The 17995-nt window shown below is 33.0% G+C and overlaps 1 protein-coding gene across 1 annotated transcript; it reads left to right on the top strand.

Moving 5' to 3' along the window:
* The first annotated feature begins 2881 nt into the window (after positions 1-2881).
* On the top strand, positions 2882-5365 carry LOC18038075 (G-type lectin S-receptor-like serine/threonine-protein kinase LECRK2). The gene has a single exon (XM_006428957.2). It carries the CDS (start codon positions 2912-2914, stop codon positions 5258-5260), a length of 2349 nt encoding a protein of 782 aa, XP_006429020.2. The 5' UTR covers positions 2882-2911; the 3' UTR covers positions 5261-5365.
* The last annotated feature ends 12630 nt before the right edge of the window (positions 5366-17995 follow it).

Here is a 17995-nt window from a genome sequence, read left to right as displayed (position 1 = left end):
TGCTTTTTCTTCAGTAATAGCAGTTTGAAAGCAATTGCTGTCGGTTGCAGAGAACTTGCATTTTCTTGAAGTAAATGACAGCCACTGTACTGGAACTATGGCACTGGTGTTCATTTGCGAAAAGTGGCTTATAATGTATGAGAGGTGTTTATAAATCAAACGGCCTTATATGCTGAATTCAGCAAATAAGAAATTATCAGGTGAGGTTAAAGTGAAGAAGGGCTTTTATTTAACCGGGTTTTACCACAACATAAAACCTGTTTACAACATAATAAAAGTTCATTCTACACTTCCAATAAATTATGGAATCCTTATTGGAAAAGCACTCTCTTCAGCAAATATTTACTGCAATGACTAACTCTTTGCTTCAATTCATTATAACAGGGTCGATTTTGAAAGTACATTTTCCAAGGATTGAAATGGTCTGTAAATCGCGAAACTCTTTCCACAATGTGATTGAGAAATTGAGCAGGGATATTAAGTACAATTTGCAAATCTTCAATTGATGGAAAAATTGCAGAAAACAAATGATGGATAATTAACTAACGACTACGATTTTGGGATGTTGTCAAGTAATCCGTCGGCTGCTGTCTTGCCCCTTAATCTCAGAGCTCCATTGAAGCGCATTGCTTCAAATCTCGATCGTTCAGAACCATGGCCATATATCTTGTCTCATGCTCCCTTCTTCAGATTCTCGATTCTCGCCTTTCGTTCATCGATCTCTCCAGAAAGCTGAGCTATTTCCTCTTGTAGCTCGTAAAAGGGTTGCCCTGTTAACAGTTTCATTATCTATTAGAAAATAACAAGCATCCGCTATTGTTTTCACATGTTTCAAGGCGAAATCAACGCTAAGCCCAGCTATCTGAACAATTTTCAACTGAAGCCACCACCTGACAATTAAGTCCACTTCGATATTCATCACCCCAGTGTCCCTCATGTCCCGCATAATGAAACAGAGCATGGTAAGGAGAATCCTCTTTAGGCTTTGAGTAAACGGGCTACTGATAGTGTCCTCATATTTTTCAAGCATGCTCTTGGGAACTGGGGCTAACTCCAGATTGATTTGACAACCTCCCTACATTGAGATTAGTTGGGATGAGAACAAATATTTTAGGTACCTTGTGAACTACAAGTTTCACAGTTATGAAGATCGCAGTTCTGATGAGTACCCGGCGGATGATGGATCTTTCTTGTCTACACCAGAGGACACCGGGAGACATGATCCAAGCCCCGACTTTAATGTTATTAGGCAACATTCAAGGTTGACCTTTTTCTACCATCATGCACCCTTTATATAATAATTCGAAAATTGACTTTAAACTTTTATAATAAATACAAGTATAATTTTAAATAATTTAGTATATAAAATGATATACATTGCATAAATTATTTTCAATGTTAAGTAGAATTGTTTTTTAATATTATTAATCTATTAGATATATTTTAACAAAAATAAAATTTGTTTGTAAGATTAATAATTTTAAAATAATTATATCTAATGTCAAAATAATGTACAAAATTTATTTATTTTATTTATAATATATCTTTTAATATTATATCTATATTTAGAATAAATTTTAAAGCCAATTTTTTGCTTAAATGGATTTTTGTATTAATAAAATATGTCAAGGCAAATTTATAGTTGTTTAATTTGAAAAAGTAATTTGCATAGTACATATATTATTTTATTAATTGAATTGACTCCAATATTATACTTTTATACAAATGTTATTTTATTTACTATGTTATCTTTATATTGTATTTGTCCTTATAATAAAAATTTTGAATATATTCAAAGGGCATCCATAATAGTGAAAAAGGGTTTGTGACTATGTTTAAAACAAAGGGGTCTATGTGACTATACAAACCTTGAGAGTCCGGTGTCTTTTCTCGTATGCGAATGATGTATAAACAAATTTGGCAGGAATTTCAAAATGTTAAATGAACATGAATTCTAAAATAATTCAATGAGAATTGATATTTTTTTATTATTTAATCACTAATTATTTTTAATTAATCACTATTTATATATAATTAGATTTAGATTTTGAAATTTTTTTATAGATAATTATTATTCTTAATTAATTTGGCATAATTCATACGGCAGAAATATTGTTTGGAAGAACGATTTCTTGTTTTCTAAGATGATTCTATTTTTCTTGCTCAATCTAAGCAACATATATATAGAGTTTAATTGTTATGGGCCATAATAATTAAACTCTATCACGGTATTACTTTACTAATTTTATGTGTAATTTACAATATTTATATCTATCACGGTATTGATGTCGTAATTTTTGTTACGGCATTATAGAATAAGATATCCTTATAGAATATTTATCTATCACGGTATTGTTGCCAAATAGAATAAGATCTTCTCTTATGATATGATTTTGTACAAAAAAAAAATATTAATTTTAATAATTAGTGGATAACAAATAAAAATGAAAACTAAAGAAGTCCAATTATATCTATATACTACTACTAAAAGACGCATGAGGATCTTATAATTACTTTTCCGCTTAATATATAATCCATAACTAAAATACTAATTACTACCGAACACGTGATAATAGATTGACATTAGTTTTTCCATATTGAAACAAAATAATCATAACTATGATTGAATTTTAACAAATTTTGTTTGACTGACCAACAAACAGAATTTAAATTATGAGGGACTCAATCAGTCTCCACAAAACTATTCTAAACCAGTCTACACGCAACACGCCAAAACGTGCGTCCAGTTCTAAACCAGAATTTAAACATGGGACCATTACAGTTGAATATTCGAGTTTTTGAGCCGGACTTGACTTGGTTGACCTCGGTTTATAAATTTAAATCAAAACGAGTCCCCAAGCTCATCACTGTTCCATTTCATCCCCAATCTCCAAACTAAATTAAAAAAAAAATGCAGAGATTTCATTTTCTTTTCAAGCATTCAATCATATTCTTTATTTTATCATCTGGATGTCTTACAGCCACAGCTAAACAAAGACGCTCAAATATAAGCATAGGCTCTTCTCTTTCACCCATCGGAAACTCATCATGGCGGTCACCGTCCGGCCTCTACGCCTTTGGATTTTATCCTCAGAGCAATGTTAGCGGCAGATATTACGTTGGAGTGTTTCTAGCCGGGATTCCGGAGAAAACTGTAGTGTGGACCGCCAATAGAGACGATCCTCCAGTCTCCACAAATGATACCTTGCTCTTCAATTCTGAGGGGAGTATTGTCTTGCGTTCATCACAACAAAGCCAAGATTCCCTAATCGCTGATGATTCTCAGTCTGCTTCTTCTGCTTCGATGCTTGACTCTGGCAACTTTGTGCTTTACGATTCTAATGGGAAGACACTCTGGCAAACTTTTGAGCATCCGACTGATACCCTTTTGCCAAATCAACGTCTTTCAGTGGGGACAAAGTTGTTTCCAGGGATTTCAGAAACTAATCCATCGACAGGGAAATTCCTGCTTATTATGCAAGGTGATGGAAACCTGGTACAGTATGCGAATATAAATCCGTACGGAACTCAACATGCTTACTGGGCATCTAATACATACAACAAAGGAGATAATGTGAGCCTAAATCTCGATGAAAACGGCCATCTTTTCCTGATGAATACAACTGGCGTCAATATTTTCAATTTGACTGGCGGAGAAAATCCGACAAAAGGGATGATATATTTGATGAAAATTGATTCTGATGGGATATTCAGATTGTATTCTTACAATTTGAGGAGGCAAAATAGTACGTGGCAAGTTGTATGGGAATCGACAAGTGATAGATGTGACCCTATTGGTTTTTGCGGGTTTAACAGCTTCTGTGTTCTGAACGATCAGATACCTGACTGCCCATGTCTTCCAGGATTCGTTCAAATTAGCCAAGGCAATTTTACTTCGGGCTGCGAACGGAATTACACCGCAGAAAGTTGCGGAAACAAAGCTATTCGAGAACTGAAGAACACTAAGTGGGAAGATGTTTCGTATTATGTTCTATCTGAAACAACCGAAGAGAAGTGCAAACAAGCGTGTTTGGAGGACTGCAATTGTGAAGCCGCGCTGTTTAAAGAAGAGGAATGCAAAATGCAAAGGCTTCCTTTGAGATTTGGTAGAAGGAACCTGCGTGATTCAAGCATTGCTTTCGTAAAAGTAGATGATGCCACTTCATCATCTCCTCAAGCACCATTCTCCGTAGAAGGCAATAAGAAAGAACTCTGGAAAGACATCGTCATCATTTGTTTATTTGTTGCTGTGGTCATTCTTATTTCGGCGGTCACTTTTGGAATTTTCATTTACAGATACCATGTTGGGTCATACAGAAGAATTCCAGGGAATGGCAGTGCCAGATATTGTGAGGATATTGCTCCCTTGTCATTTAGTTATGCAGAACTAGAGAAGATGACAGATGGGTTCAAGGAAGAAGTCGGTAGAGGATCATCTGGTACGGTTTATAAAGGGGCAATGATCAACGGCCAATTAGTAGCTGTAAAGAGATTAGAGAAGGTGTTAGCTGAAGGGGAAAGAGAGTTTCAGACGGAGATGAAAGTTATCGGGAGGACTCACCACCGGAATCTTGTCCGTCTACTTGGTTATTCCCTCGAAGTATCGAAAAAGATCTTGGTTTACGAGTACATGAGCAATGGTTCTCTTGCTGATATACTCTTCAATCCAGAAAAACAACCAAATTGGGTTGAAAGAATGGGAATTGCTCGCGATATTGCTAGAGGAATCCTCTATCTACATGATGAATGCGAGACTCAGATCATCCACTGTGACATAAAGCCTCAGAACATACTCATGGACGAGAATAGGTGTGCTAAAATTTCAGACTTTGGATTAGCAAAGTTGATGAAGCCAGACCAGACTAGAACATTTACAGGAATTAGAGGAACAAGGGGATATGTTGCACCAGAATGGCACCGGAATCTGCCCATTACTGTGAAAGCAGATGTATACAGCTTTGGAGTTGTGTTGCTGGAGATCATCTGTCGTAGAAGATGCTTGGATCCGAATCTTCCAGACGATCAAGTTATTCTCGAAGAATGGGTTTACCAGTGTTTCGAGAATGGTAACCTAAGCCAATTGGTAGAAGATGAAGAAGTTGACGAAAAACAATTGGAGAGGATGATCAAAGTTGCACTGTGGTGCATTCTTGATGAGCCATCGCTCCGTCCTTCCATGAAGAAGGTTTTGCTTATGCTGGAAGGAACTGTGGAAATCCCAATTCCTCCCAATCCTACTTCTTTTCTTAGTGCCATTTAGGCAAAGTTATGTTTGCATAGCTAGAGTTACATTCATGAAAAATTGGTTTCTTGTTTACAACATCTGTTTCCTTGTTATATCTTGTTAAATAAGATTGATTGCTCAAATGATTGATGGACATGCTCTTATTTTAGATGTAATAAAATTAAATTGCCGGAAAAATCATACGTAAACCTTTGACATGACAAAGTAATAAAATCTGGAAACTGATTCCATTCATCTGTCTAGTTTTCTTCCATCCCCTACGTATCTATAAAGCGCTGTCCCCAGTGCCTTCAACGGATAGCTGAGAAAATTCCAGCGGTTTTGTGCAATCCTGGAAGTTCTTGGCGTAAATTTTACAGTCAGATTTGTTTCGGCTGATTTATTTTTTCAAAGAGCTAAGAGACGTTGAAATGGTCTTGCACGCTACTAAAATTTAATGTGCCAGCTGTGTTCCCAGGGTAATAATAAGCTTTAAGCTTTCAACTACTCACATGTACAAGCGTTCAAATTTAAAGATTTTGGAAAGTTTGAATTTCTTATTTTCATTTTTAATTTTCTGTTTTTTGAACTTACCTTGACCTTGTATTATTGCTTGAATAGATAGGACTATAAGCTGCCAAAACAATTTCCAAGTTGATTTACCTTATGTTGTAAGTGGAACAAATAATCCCGGCCTGTTTGGTTGGTCAATTATCCAAAAATACTGGCAAGTCTGAAATTGACACGTGTATTGGCAAATAAATTATTGCTTAAAAATTTTTCGGGCCACCCACGACCTGATATATCCTGCAAGTTTCCTGACCATAAAACCGAATACGAAGATGATATGATCACATCGAGTTACCCCAATTTAAGACTGATTGCGTTCGAAAATGAAAAAGTATATATGATTAAAAAGTATGCATATATAGGCCGCTAAAGGACTGGCTCCATATGAATCTGGTGAGAGGTAATAATACTGCCAGTCAAGAGTACTGGAGAGTGTGCTTTGGAGTGACAGTGTGGCGTCTATGGTATTGGAGAAATGATGTACTCTTTAATCATGGATAGTGGGATAGCAGCTTTATAGTTACAGATATTAAAGCTCGGACGTATGAGATCCTAAGGTGTATCAAGCAACCTCTGAGTGTAAAGCAAAAGAAAGTGGAGAAAATGATACGTTGGAGAGCCCCTATTTGGCCGAGTGTTGGCTTAAATACGGATGGTGCCAAGAAAGGTTGCGGTCAGACTGGAGCTGGTGGTTTGCTTCGTGACTTTACTGGAAATTGGATCATGGGGTTTATAGTGAACCTTGGAACGTGTTCAGTCCTTTCGACTGAACTTTGGTGGCTGTTGCATGGCTTGAGAATGGCATGGAAAATGGTATTAGGCGTATTCAAGTTGGAGTGGATAATAAGAGTGTAGTGCATTTGTTGACAATGGCTTCTGTTCCAGAAAATGAAAATGCCACTCTTATCAAGGCTATTCAGAAATTATTAGAGCAGGATTGGATCGTTCAACTTGAGCATGTGTATAGAGAGCCAAATTGTGCTGCTGATTTTCTTGTTTCTTATAGCTTAAATTCCCCTATAGGATTGCATGTTCTTCTTGCTCCTCCTCCTAAAATTGTTGGCATACTTTGTAAGGATGTTTATGGGATTGCACACTCCCGATTAGTGCTGCCTTAGCTCCCAGTGAGCCCATTTCTAATAATAAAAAAAAAAGTAAGCATATATATTTCAGAAAACTAAATGTTATGTAACTTTTATAGGTATGTACATACACTTTAATGCATCATGGACTTGACCGAGTGGATTTTAATATTCTATTTTAGCTGACCACCTGATTTTGAATTTCTGGAGGCAAACACTGGCAGACCCATGAGTGCCTGGTCTAGCAAAAAATTGTTAATAAATGCTCTTAAAATTACAAATATGGCACTCCAATCATAAATTTTTCTCATTTTTTAATAACGTTAAAATCTCAACTTAATTTTCAATACTATATTTCAATTATCTACTAGATGATGAATTTTATAACTTATAACATTATTATTTTACCATCTATAAATAAATGTCAGATTTGTTGGGACTTAATTGAGAATTCAATTGGGTCCCTTAGCATTACTTATGTTTTAAATAATCACTACCCAACCCTTTCAATTGGGTCCCTTAGCATTGCTTATGTTTTAAATAATCACTATCCAACCCTTTCATTAGTGGTCCATTTTCTTTAGTTATTCTCTCAAAGTAAGAAATTCTATTGCTTGAAGCAGGGAAATTTGCAACATCAATATTATTTTTGTATTTGAATCACTACAACAAAAATGAGTTTTTACGGTGGAGTTCTAACGGCATATTATAATTACATGCTGTTAAAAATATGTAAAGACGGAAGGTATTAAAATATTCACCGTTAAAAGATTCCACTATATAATAAGACGGCATATTTTAAAAAAAATGCCGTTGATTGCTTGGATAATAAATTTTTAATAGCATAAAAATATCAATCCCCGTAAAAATAGTTTTCAATAGCGCGTGATATTTGCTGTTAATTAATAATAAAAGATGGCATTTGACTTATCCTGTTAAATTAGAATCTTACTACAAACAAAATAGGAACACTTTACTAATTTCTCTCTAGTTTGCAAATTTCTCACCTCTTCTAAAACACTCCCGCGTTAATTCTCTATGGAGATTCGGCTGTTATCAAATTCTTCCAAAAATTTTCGATTTTTTCCAATTTTATCTCATATTTTTAGAATACCCATACTTCTAAATGCCCTAGTTTTTCAGATTTTCCCTCTCTTATTTGGAATCGTATACCCTTTTAACCTTAGTATTTCATCCTCTTTGCAATTTTATTTCATCCTCTTTGCAATTTCACAAAGGTTTGGCCTCAATCTTCTTTTTAATTCCTATTATCGCCGTTTGTACCATCAGCGACAAGGAAAGGTAAGAACTTTTATTTAATATGTAATTTTCTTTTCATTTGATTTGGAAATCATTATGTTGAGACATAAGTTTGAATGGTTGTGTTACTGTTATTGTGTTATCTAGTTAATCTAATTTATCTTTCAATTAATTAAATTATAATTTTATTAAAAGATTTGAAAAAAAAGTAAAATTTTTGTTTCAAAATTTCTGGTTCCACGTGCAACAGGAGAGAAATCAAATCCAGGATGCTGGTCTGAGCTTTCAGCTTCAGTTTTCAGATTTCGTGGTGAGAATTATTTCAGGTATGCCCTATACTTGATCTTTTTCCCACATAGCATATTGTGAATATGTTTGGCATTAAAATTTTGGTTTTTTTTTTCATTTGTTCTTTTATGCTTAATACTAAATGATTTTATTTTTTAGCATGCAAATAACTTGTTTGATTATCTTTATCTTTTAAAAACCTTAGTTGTATAATATATGTATATATGCTTGTTTATGAGCTAGTACTTTTGCCAAATAATGTCATCTAGTCGTGATGTCTTATTTGCAAGTTTGGGTTGAAAAAGAATTTTGATTATTTTTATTCGTAACTGTTTGTTAAAAAAAAAGAGTAAGAAAAAGAATTGGTTATGTATAGCAGATTGAGCAATCTGATTCTTTGCTAGACAAATAATTAAAAAAAATATGTTTTATATTTAAACAACAGATCAAAGAGGTTACAAGCAAGCACTTGATGTCATGTTGATGGATAAAAAATAGGTGAAGCTTAATCGGTTAGTATTTGAATAACTGCAGTATTTAAATATTTTATGCTAATAGATTTAAAGTTTTATTTTTTTTAACTTTTTTTATATGTAGATATACTAAAGAATTTCAAGATGGAGCCCAAAAATTTGTTAACTTGGCTAGAAAAAATGCTGGAAATTCTGATAGGATTATATGTCCATGCATAAAAGGTGCCTGTTATTGTCGTCAACATGTAGACACGGTATATGAACATTTAGTGATAAGTGGGATGGATCCCACTCATGATAATTGGGTTTTTCATGGAGAAGCTCCAAATACTTCTAGGCAAGATAAAGATGTGAAGATGACAGACGCTTATGAAATGTATAATGATGCTTATCTTCAAAACTATAGTGTCATAGATAACCCAAATGACTACATTGATGATACCACACCTAGGTTAGAAGAAAATGAGTTTACTGAAAAGGTGAAAGCTGCTGAGACTTCTTTATACCTAGGATGTTCAAAATATACAAAAATGTCAGCAACTGTTGCCTTATATAAACACAAGATTGCACATGGATTATCTGATAATGGTTTTAATGAACTTCTTCAGATTATTTGCGATATGTTACCTGAAGATAATGTTTTACCTGGTTCTCTACACTTAGTGAAGAAACTGCTTAAGGATTTTGATAGCGGTTACAAAAAAATCCATGCTTGTGTTAATGATTGTTGTCTCTTCACCAAGGAGAAAGAAAATATAGATACATGTCCTAAGTGTAACACCTCTAGATGGCAAGTAAATTCTCGAACTAAGAAGATTAGGACAGGAGTACCAGCAAAAGTGCTGCGTTATTTCCCTATAATACCTAGACTTATAAAGATGTTTATGTCATGTGAAAAAGTAGAACAATTGAAATGGCACTCAATTAACAAAAGTTCAGATGGAAAAATGAGACACCCAGTTGATTCAGTGGCATGGGATAACATCAATAAGAAATGGTCTAATTTTGCATCTGATCCAAGAAATATCAGGTTTGGGCTTGCTGCTGATGGGTTTAACCCTTTTAGTAATTTTAGCTCTGTATGCAGTTGTTGGCCTATTTTCCTAGTAACATATAACCTTCCTCCATGGGTATGTATGTCTGAGGAGAACATAATGTTGACATTGTTAATACCAGGGCCAAAACAACCAGGGAATGACATTGATGTATTCTTGGAGCCATTAATAGATGATTTGATTGAATTGTGGAACAATGGTGTTCAAGTTTATGAGCCATTAATAGGAGGGCGGCCAATCTTAAAAGGTCGACCATTGAAAATGTCTGAAGCTATGTTAAAAATCGCACATCGTTATGTATTATTAAATACAATAGAAGCGAAGCCATTTCGAGAGTGAGTATTTATCGATCATGTATATTATTTAATTTATGTATTTAGTCTTGTAATTAACTTAGTTTGATCTTAGAATGCATATGGAGGAATTGCAGAGATCATTTAGGAGACGTAGGTGTGATATTCAAGAGCTACACAAAATGCACACTGAAACTTTTTCCCAATGGTTAACAGAAAATGTAAGCTAATCATTTAGTCCATCTAAGTTAACATTAAAAAAAATCAAATGAAATAAACTTTTCAATGTATATGCTGACCTATTGTTTGGTTTATTGGTGAATAGATAAAGATCCAAGAAAGTATGGCTAATGTATCTGACACATTAAAGTCACTAGCAAAAGGGCCTAGGATGCATGCAATGTCTTTTGTTGGTTTCATTGTTAATGGTCAAAGATTTCATACAAGGGAAGTAGAAAGGTCAACTCAAGATAGTGGTGTCTTTATTGAAGCGGAAACTGTATGTAGATCTAGTGCAAAGGATAATGCTGCAGTTGTTGGAAATGTATCCTACTATGGGGTTATAAAAGATATCATTTTGCTTGACTATCGTACATTTCAAATGCCCATATTTCATTGTGATTGGGCTAACACTATAAATGGAGTCCAGCAAGATGATGGTTTCACATTGGTGAATCTCCATCAAGGACAAAATCAATGGCAAATAGATCCTTTCATATTGGCGTCGCAAGCAAAACAAGTTTTTTACTCTCGAGAAAGTGATACATCGAATTGGTATGTTGTACTTAAAGCAACACCAAGGGGCTATCACGACCTTAATATGTATGATGAGAATGTAAATTCAACTAATATGCCTATCGATGCTTCTAGGCTGGAGCCTAATGATGTGGATGGTAATGATCCTCATGTAAGGAAGGATTCTGAGGAAATTGAAATTGAAATTTAAACTATTATTATTCATTTTGAATTTGGAATTCACTATTTATTATTTTTTATAGTGTGAATGCATATTTGATTTACTGTAGTATGAACAATGAACATATGCTAATAATGTTGTTATATTTGTAGTAACAGCTGTATTTTATCTTTTTCTTTTCCTAATGATATATCATGTTCACTTACTCTTAACATGTTGTAGCTAGCATAAAGATTCATTTTTATCGTGAACACTTAATTAGAGAAAATGACTATGGGCAACGGTGGAAAGGTAAGTTTTAGAAGTGTTTTGATATAATTCATTGATTAGAACATTAAGAAATACTTTTTGTTGAACTTATAAATGTTTCCAACTTCCTAAAGGATAATAAGTGCTTTGGACGGCTGTTAAGGTATGATAGCCTTTTTATTAATTTCATTTATAAATAATAATAATTTAAAGCAACTAGCAATGTTGTTTATTTTAATATCATTGCAGCAAAAGTTTATCATTGATGATCATAAAAAAAGAAAACATACTTGCTCGAATGAGAAAGTTATGGACAGATTACAAATCCAGATTGTCAATTAGTATAAGGGAAGCATTTCAAATGCCTGATGCAACTAGGAAACTGAAGTTGCTAAAACCTGAAGATGTGACTGGTGAAGAATGGAAGAAATTTGTTGCCCACCGATTAAGCAAAGATTGGAAAGTATGTATGTCAATATATTATTTATATTTCATGTTACTACATTCAATATATCCTATGTCTTATAGGAGAGAAGTGAAAAATTCCAACAATTAAGAGCAACACAAACAGAGCCTCACACAACGAGTCGAAAAGGCATGGCACGGACACGGGATGAAATGGTTTTATCTACTTCAAACTTGATTGTGGAATATGTGCTATCTTTTTAGATGAGGTTTTTTTTTCTTATTATCTTCTGTTTTATTGGTAGATAAAAAAGGATCCATCTTCAGGTACTAGAGTAAACGTTTGGCTTAAATCACGTACACGAAAAAATGGACAACCAATTAATGCGGCTGCTGCTGAATCAATGGTACTAATAAATACAATTGCTTGGTTTATATAACAATAATATGATATGAAATTCCATTAATATAGTCTTAGTATCTTGTAATATATGTTCATTTAGAAAAAGCTTGAAGAAATTTATGCAATGTCAACTGAAGAGGATCAAACCTCCTTAAAGAATGATGGAATTGCAAAACTAAAAGGTGATAAGCGTCCTGGCTGTGTCAAAGGTATGGGATTTGGTGTAACACCTTCAAAAGTAGCTGCACAGGTCCAAGGCAACCACAAAGTAAAGAAGCTTGAGAATAATTTGAAAGAACTAAATGATCGATTTACTGAATTTCAAAATTTTTTCATGTCTAGGAGAAGATTTAGTAAGGTAAGTTATTTAAATTAATAATTAATTGTACCATCATATTTACTTTTTTCATATAATATTATTTTGATTTTTATATTTTAACAGGACCATGTTAACATTGATGACAACTTGGACAATAATCTTGCACCAACTCCCCAGGTTTTATTGGTTTCTTATATTTTATATATAAATTTATGATTTTCCAAAAACAAATTTTTACTTTGTTTTGATATATAATTTTTTGTTTTCTGACAGTCCTTTGAAGATAGCACAGCTATTCCAAATACTCCAACTAATGGTGATATTTGTAAACTCTTAAATTGGTTAGGTACTGGGGAAGTGGTTGCAAAAGGAATGATAGCTGCAACAAATCCTGAGGCATTGGTCCACCATGTTCAACTTGGACCAAATTACTACAAAGTATGGGTTGATGAAGTGAATAAGCCATCATTATCTCTGGTTCGACCAACTCAAGAGTTCTTTAACTTAGGTGATGCAAAAGGGAGCACAATTGCATGGCCTATAAAGTACATCACCTTGGATTAACTCAAATAAAGGTAATGCTATAATTTAAATTATATTTTACCTATAGAATGTCATATGTATATATACGTAAAAAATAAAAGTTGGGAGTTTATAAACTAGAACATAATATTTTAATTCTCATTGTTGCAGGAATTTGAAGTTCTTAGGTAAGGATTATTTTGCAATAATGAATGTTGTCATCATAGAGGACTTGATCAAGTTGCTTAATTTAAGTTCATGTTAAGGATACTATTTTTGGTACTCAGTAGTTTCTTTTCAAACAATGGCTATATTTTCCATCTTTTCTTGACAATGAGTTCTTTATATCAGATTGTTCATTACAGATTTTTTTTCTTTTTTTAATACAATTTTGTTTGGACACCATGTGTACACAAATTTGAATACAATTTTGTTTGGACAATCGTGTGTATGTTTACTTTATTTATTTAGAAAATTCGAATGTATTATTTATATAAATGAAATTAGGAATCTATCGAGGAATTAAATAGTAAGTTAATTTAAATTGCAACAGGTTAATTATATGGTAAAATTGATTTTTTCAATAGTAATGACTGTTATATAAATATTCCAAAGCAAAATTTTATTATCACTGTTAAAACTTGTTACAACGACATGTACTAACCATGCTATCACATTTTATCACAGCAGTTTCTTTTTCTCGTTAAATGTTGAACTATGTTTAGCGCCAAAAAAAAAGACGGGAAGTAGTATTGGCCGTTGATGAAACAATCCACGGCTGGTTATTATTGCTGTGGATGGTTAAAACAAGATTGGCGCCAAAGATATAACGGGGAGTAATGATGGCTATTGATGAAATTATCAACGGTGGATACCCTTCACCGTGTAATACCTTCTATAGCATAGTTAATAGCGTTGAATGTTGGCTGTTAAAACCCATAGCTTTCCACGGCTCATGGATCAACGGCATGCATGTTTTTGCCGTCATATCCCATTGACAGCATATTTCCCATGCCATGAAAAGCCTATTCTATTGTAGTGAATTCAATTTTTATTTCTATTCATTTTCTTTTTGTTTAGTATACGCATTCCTAATGTTCCTCTTATTAGGTGTATTTTTAGCTTATGAAATTTCATATTCATTTTAAAATATAATCTTTTCATTTTTCATTTTAGCACAAGGTAGTCCCGATTTTAGAATTTTAAAGTGCCGAAAAGTTTGAGAAATCTTCAAAACCGTCAGGTTTATAATATTATTAGGGATGACATTGGGCTGGGGTGGGGAGGAGATCAATATCCTCGTACCCATCTCTAATGTTCTGTATATATTATTATTTTCTTTCTGTCTCCATCAGAATTGCTTGAGGGGATCCTTATTCTCTCTCCGAATAATAACAGGGGATCCCGAGTAGTCTCCGATCTTCGAATAACTGATATCTTTTTTTAGTTTTCAAACTTAATTTAATATTAACCTAAAAATATATAACATAAAATGAAAATGATCATGAATGGGCCTTATATTTCATTATACTCCTTCAAACTTTTGGTATATATAATATTCAAATAATGATTTTCAAAACAAAATTCAAATAATGTGATTTTTATACAATATTGACGTGATTGTTGTCTATGACTAGTGATACATGTTGATCACCGACTTTGGCGCAACAAAGCCGCATGTGTGGCTGCTAGTTGACGTTGCGATGAGTTAGGTTAATTGGCCACTAACAACGCAACATGCTACTAGGCTATGATGAGATGAAGACGAGTTGGGTGCTTATTACTGCACGAATAATTTGGAAAGGATGAACAAGACTGTGAGAAAGTAATTTAGAGTTTGATTTGTGAGTTATGAGCTTGTGGGATTGTGTGCTTTTGGTTGTAATTAAGTCTAAATTATATTAAACATTTTATATTATTTGTATAAATATTTTAATATTTGTTATTTACACCACTATTTAATATTTTATAATTTAAAATTTATTATTTATTGACTAATAATTCTAGAAAAATAAAAATTAAATTAAAAATTAAATTAGGAAAATGGGGAAGGAATGAGGATTTCACCTCATCCCCGTCCCTTCCCTAAATAAGTAATTAGATATAAAATCGTCATCGTACCCTCTTCAAATGGGGAAAATTCCCAAGGACCTCGTCCCCATAGGGATTTCTATCATCCCTAAATATTATTGTTATTTTCATTTTAAAAGAACATTGGGTATTAGTGTTGGATTATTTGGCTAGGTATTGAACAATAATGTAATCTAAAGGCTAGAAAGTGATTGATACTCTTATGGAGGTTCACTTGAATTCGAGAAATCGACGACATTAAGATTACCTTACAGAGATTCATTTAACATCCAAAAACTGCTTAGCAACAATTAGATAAATAGGAAATTATTATGAACATTGTAGACCACCTCCATGGGGGTGGTGAAGGAAGGGTTCCGATTGATTAAAAAAAAAACACAATCCCTTTAGAGTTGTGTGCAGTTGGAAGATAAAGTTTAAAAAAAAAAGGAATAAATATAGTTATGATTTGATTTTTTGCAGTTGTCTAAATAAGGGGGAAAAACAAATTTAGTTTTTATGATTAAAAAAAAAAGAATGAGAAATCAAATTTGCTTTTTATAATTTGCAAAGAAAGAATAGGAATTAATAAACTAGGACATGTTCATTGATAAAAAAAAAAAATTATTTTGTAGCCAATCATTTTTTAAGAAATTTTGATAAGAACTTATTTTTTATTAAATTTGATGTTTCTATTTTAACCTAAATAAAAACGTACAGCGTGATGCCTCTGTTTTCTTATTTCTTAAAACTTGAATTCAATTTACCCAAAATTCGGCATTACATATTGATTTAATAATATAGGAGTAATGCTCCCAAATTTCAAAAGTTTTCATTGTAATTTATACATCATTGGGATGATTCCCAAGCACCAATGAATGATATCACGTAGTATACACACTGAAAATTTTGTATCATATAATCCACTCCATCTTACCATTAGTTGACAAAATTTTCAACTTTCATTACTCATTAGGATATCATATGATGTTCAAAGTCCAACATAACGTTTATAAAACTCCGAAGACATTCAAATTCAAGTTGTAAAACAATTGCTTGAAATAGAAATTTTCATCTTTTTCAGTATTTTCTATTTAGTGTGATTAGATAAAAATTATTTTTAGTTATGTCAACTTTTATTTATTTGTTCTAATTCTCTTTCATGGAAATTTTTTTTTTACCCTGAATGAATTACTAACAAATGGTATTTAATTAACGTTGAGTTAACGAATTGATATTTTAGGCTTAACGTTGAGTTAACGAATTGATATATTAGGCTTAACGTTGAGTTAACGGAATGATATTTTAAACTATTCTTTAAAAGTAAGGATGAAATGGACTATTACATACAACCCTAGAAATGATAATGATTTTTTTCCTTTGATTTTTTAGCGTTGTCTAAATAAGAGAGAAAAACAAATTTAGTTTTTATGATTTAAAAAAAATGAGAAATCAAATTAGCTTTTTATAATTTGTAAAGAAAGAATAGGAGTTAATAAACTACATCTTCATTGGTAAAAAAAAAAAAAAAAACTATTTCGTAGCGAATAATTTATTAAGAAAAATTGATAAGAGCTTCTTTTTTATTAAATTTGATGTTCCTATTTTAACCTAAATTAAAACCTACAGCGTGATGCCTCAGTTTTCTTATTTCTTAAACTTGAATTCAATTTACCCAAATTTCGGCATTACATATTGATTTAATAATATGGGAGTAAAAATGCTCTCAAATTTCAAAGTTTTCATTGTAAATTATACATCATTCCGATGATTTCCAAGCACCAATGAATGATGTAACGTAGTATACACATAAAATTTTGTATCATATAAGGTTCGTTTGATATTGAGATTGGACAGTTGTAACTTAAAAACTACAAAACTAAAGTGTTTGGAAAACACTAAATGCTGCAATTTAAAAATTATGTTAGTATGATTTTTTACTTGTATAATAAAAAATTTTCATTACAGTTTTTTTTAAGCAAATGAAGGAAGTGGAAAGTGAAACCAAAAGTGAAAGCTAAGTGGAAAGCAAATGAAGCAACACGTGTGGAGAGAGAAAACCAAACGGTGTGTTTTGTTTTTCGGGGCGCAAATTTGGGGTAAATAGTAGCACTCTTTTTACATTCATTGAAAGAAGGAAAAAGCTATTTACCCCCAATTTGCACCCCGAATTTGCTCCCCGAAAGACAAAATGCACCTTTTGGTAATTTGGTTGTCATTTGCTTTTGAAGCACGTGTTTCTTCAGTTGCTTTATGTAAAAGGGAAGGACAGTCAACGTGCAGCACTTATTTCATTTGTTGCGTTCCAGCTGTGCAACACTTATTTCCTTTGCTTTTTCAGGAAGGTTTGAAGATTTAAGCGGAGTTCATTGCAGCGCTAGTGAAAAACCCTAAGTTTACGATTTGGTTTGTAAACTGAAAAATCGGAACTGATTTGTGAAAATACTGAATCTTTACATTACAAAACTCGTAAGCATTTATTGTTCCTACATTAATCGGAGCCGTGGTATGAAGAAAATCGGAGCCGTGGTCCCGTTCGTGTTTACCTTTTCGGGGCTAAGTGGAAAAGGGAAGGTCTGAAGAAAATCGGAGCCGTGGTCCCATTCGTGTTTACCTTTTTAGGGCTAAGTGGAAAAGGGAAAGTGAAAGCAAATGAAGGAAGTAGAAAGTGAAAACAAAAGTGAAAGCTAAGTGGAAAGCAAATTAAGCAACACGTGTGGAGAGGGAAAATCAAATGGTGCGTTTTGTTTTTCGGGGCGCAAATTCGGGGTAAATAGTAGCACTCTTTTTACATTCATTGAAAGAAGGAAAAAACAATTTACCCCGAATTTGCACCCCGAATTTACTACCGGAAAGACAAAACGCA

The sequence above is a fragment of the Citrus clementina genome, unplaced genomic scaffold, assembly GCF_000493195.1.
Source record: "Citrus clementina cultivar Clemenules unplaced genomic scaffold, Citrus_clementina_v1.0 scaffold_6, whole genome shotgun sequence".
Taxonomy (NCBI): domain Eukaryota; kingdom Viridiplantae; phylum Streptophyta; class Magnoliopsida; order Sapindales; family Rutaceae; genus Citrus; species Citrus x clementina.
The sequence above is the reverse complement of the archived record's forward strand: the minus strand, read 5'-3'. Positions and strand labels throughout refer to the sequence as shown.